The 1,084-nt window shown below is 39.0% G+C and overlaps 1 protein-coding gene across 1 annotated transcript in view; it reads left to right on the top strand.

Annotated features, from left to right (window-relative positions):
• LOC108558664 overlaps positions 1–952 on the top strand; it is a 1,308-nt gene extending 356 nt beyond the window's left edge. The window contains exons 2-3 of the mRNA XM_017915653.1: positions 375–537; positions 648–952. Coding sequence (XP_017771142.1) covers positions 375–537; positions 648–914 — 430 coding nt within the window. The 3' untranslated portion in view covers positions 915–952. The remainder of the gene's footprint in view (positions 1–374; positions 538–647) is intronic.
• The last annotated feature ends 132 nt before the right edge of the window (positions 953–1,084 follow it).

The following is a 1,084-nucleotide window of genomic DNA, read 5'->3' as shown; positions in this document are numbered from 1 at the left end:
AAAAAAAAAAAAAAAAAACCCATCTATTGACTTGACTTTTGGAACGCTGCTGCTGATGATGATGATGCATGGGATGTAAATGTTGTAAGGTCTTTTTCTTTAGGATGTAAGCGAACAAGTATACTAATTTATTTATATTAACAAAACAATATCAAAAAAAATTAAACCCCTATTAAGTACAGAAGTCCGAGCACGTAGAGATTCCACTAACAAATCCACAGTAGAATCTGCATCTCGTAAATCCCCTACTTGTTTATTAATTAATTAGTGAAGGAATCTTGGTATTGCGTAATGCTTGGAAGTTTGGTAGAAGAACGCGTCGTTTTGTCAATTGACGACTATTTCATTTGGGTCCTCGGGGTTTGTTCTTGCAGCGCGAGCTTCAGCCAACTGGATTCGAGCACTTGGAACATAGATATGCAAGAGTTGGAGTACAACCCTTCGAAGAAGGATTTGACCGACGCGAAGATCCACCATCTGCTGGCCGAAGAACTGTGCAAACCCTACAGGAGGGTGAGTCTCCTATCCGATCGGAATGTAATATCGAATTCTAACTTGTCGCCCTTCTTCTCCCTATGTAAACGCTCGTTTTTGCTCTGCTCTGTTTTCCCCCCATACATCGCCAACCCGGATTTACGCACCATCAGCATCGGAGATTGAGCTACAGCCGACACGCCGTCAACGATCGAGACCTTTCCAATCAAGTCAATTACAAGATGCAACTGAACTTCAGGCGTCTCGTAGCGGATAAGAAGCATCATCACAAGAGGCACAGCAAGAAACTGAACAAGGTAAAGACATCAGTTATTAAAGTCCAACATCTTAATATTAATGCTAACGAAAAGGTTGTTTTACGCCCCGAAGTGGTTCATACTTCTCCTTTAACCACCTACAAATTAACACTATTAACATAGAGTTTGCAATACCTGTTTTTCGTTGGCTGTCCCAAAAATAACTGACATTTTAAATTTACCGCTATTTTTTCACAGTAAAATCAAAGATGTTTAATATGCTATCATTAGTAAAACATTGATGATAGAAATTGTAAAAAATTGTGTTAACTCGAAGTGAAACTTCTTTCTTT

Source organism: Nicrophorus vespilloides, unplaced genomic scaffold, assembly GCF_001412225.1.
Source record: "Nicrophorus vespilloides isolate i.1.1-1 unplaced genomic scaffold, Nicve_v1.0, whole genome shotgun sequence".
Classification (NCBI taxonomy): domain Eukaryota; kingdom Metazoa; phylum Arthropoda; class Insecta; order Coleoptera; family Silphidae; genus Nicrophorus; species Nicrophorus vespilloides.
Note: the sequence above shows the minus strand (reverse complement) of the source record. Positions and strands in the feature narration are given on the sequence as shown.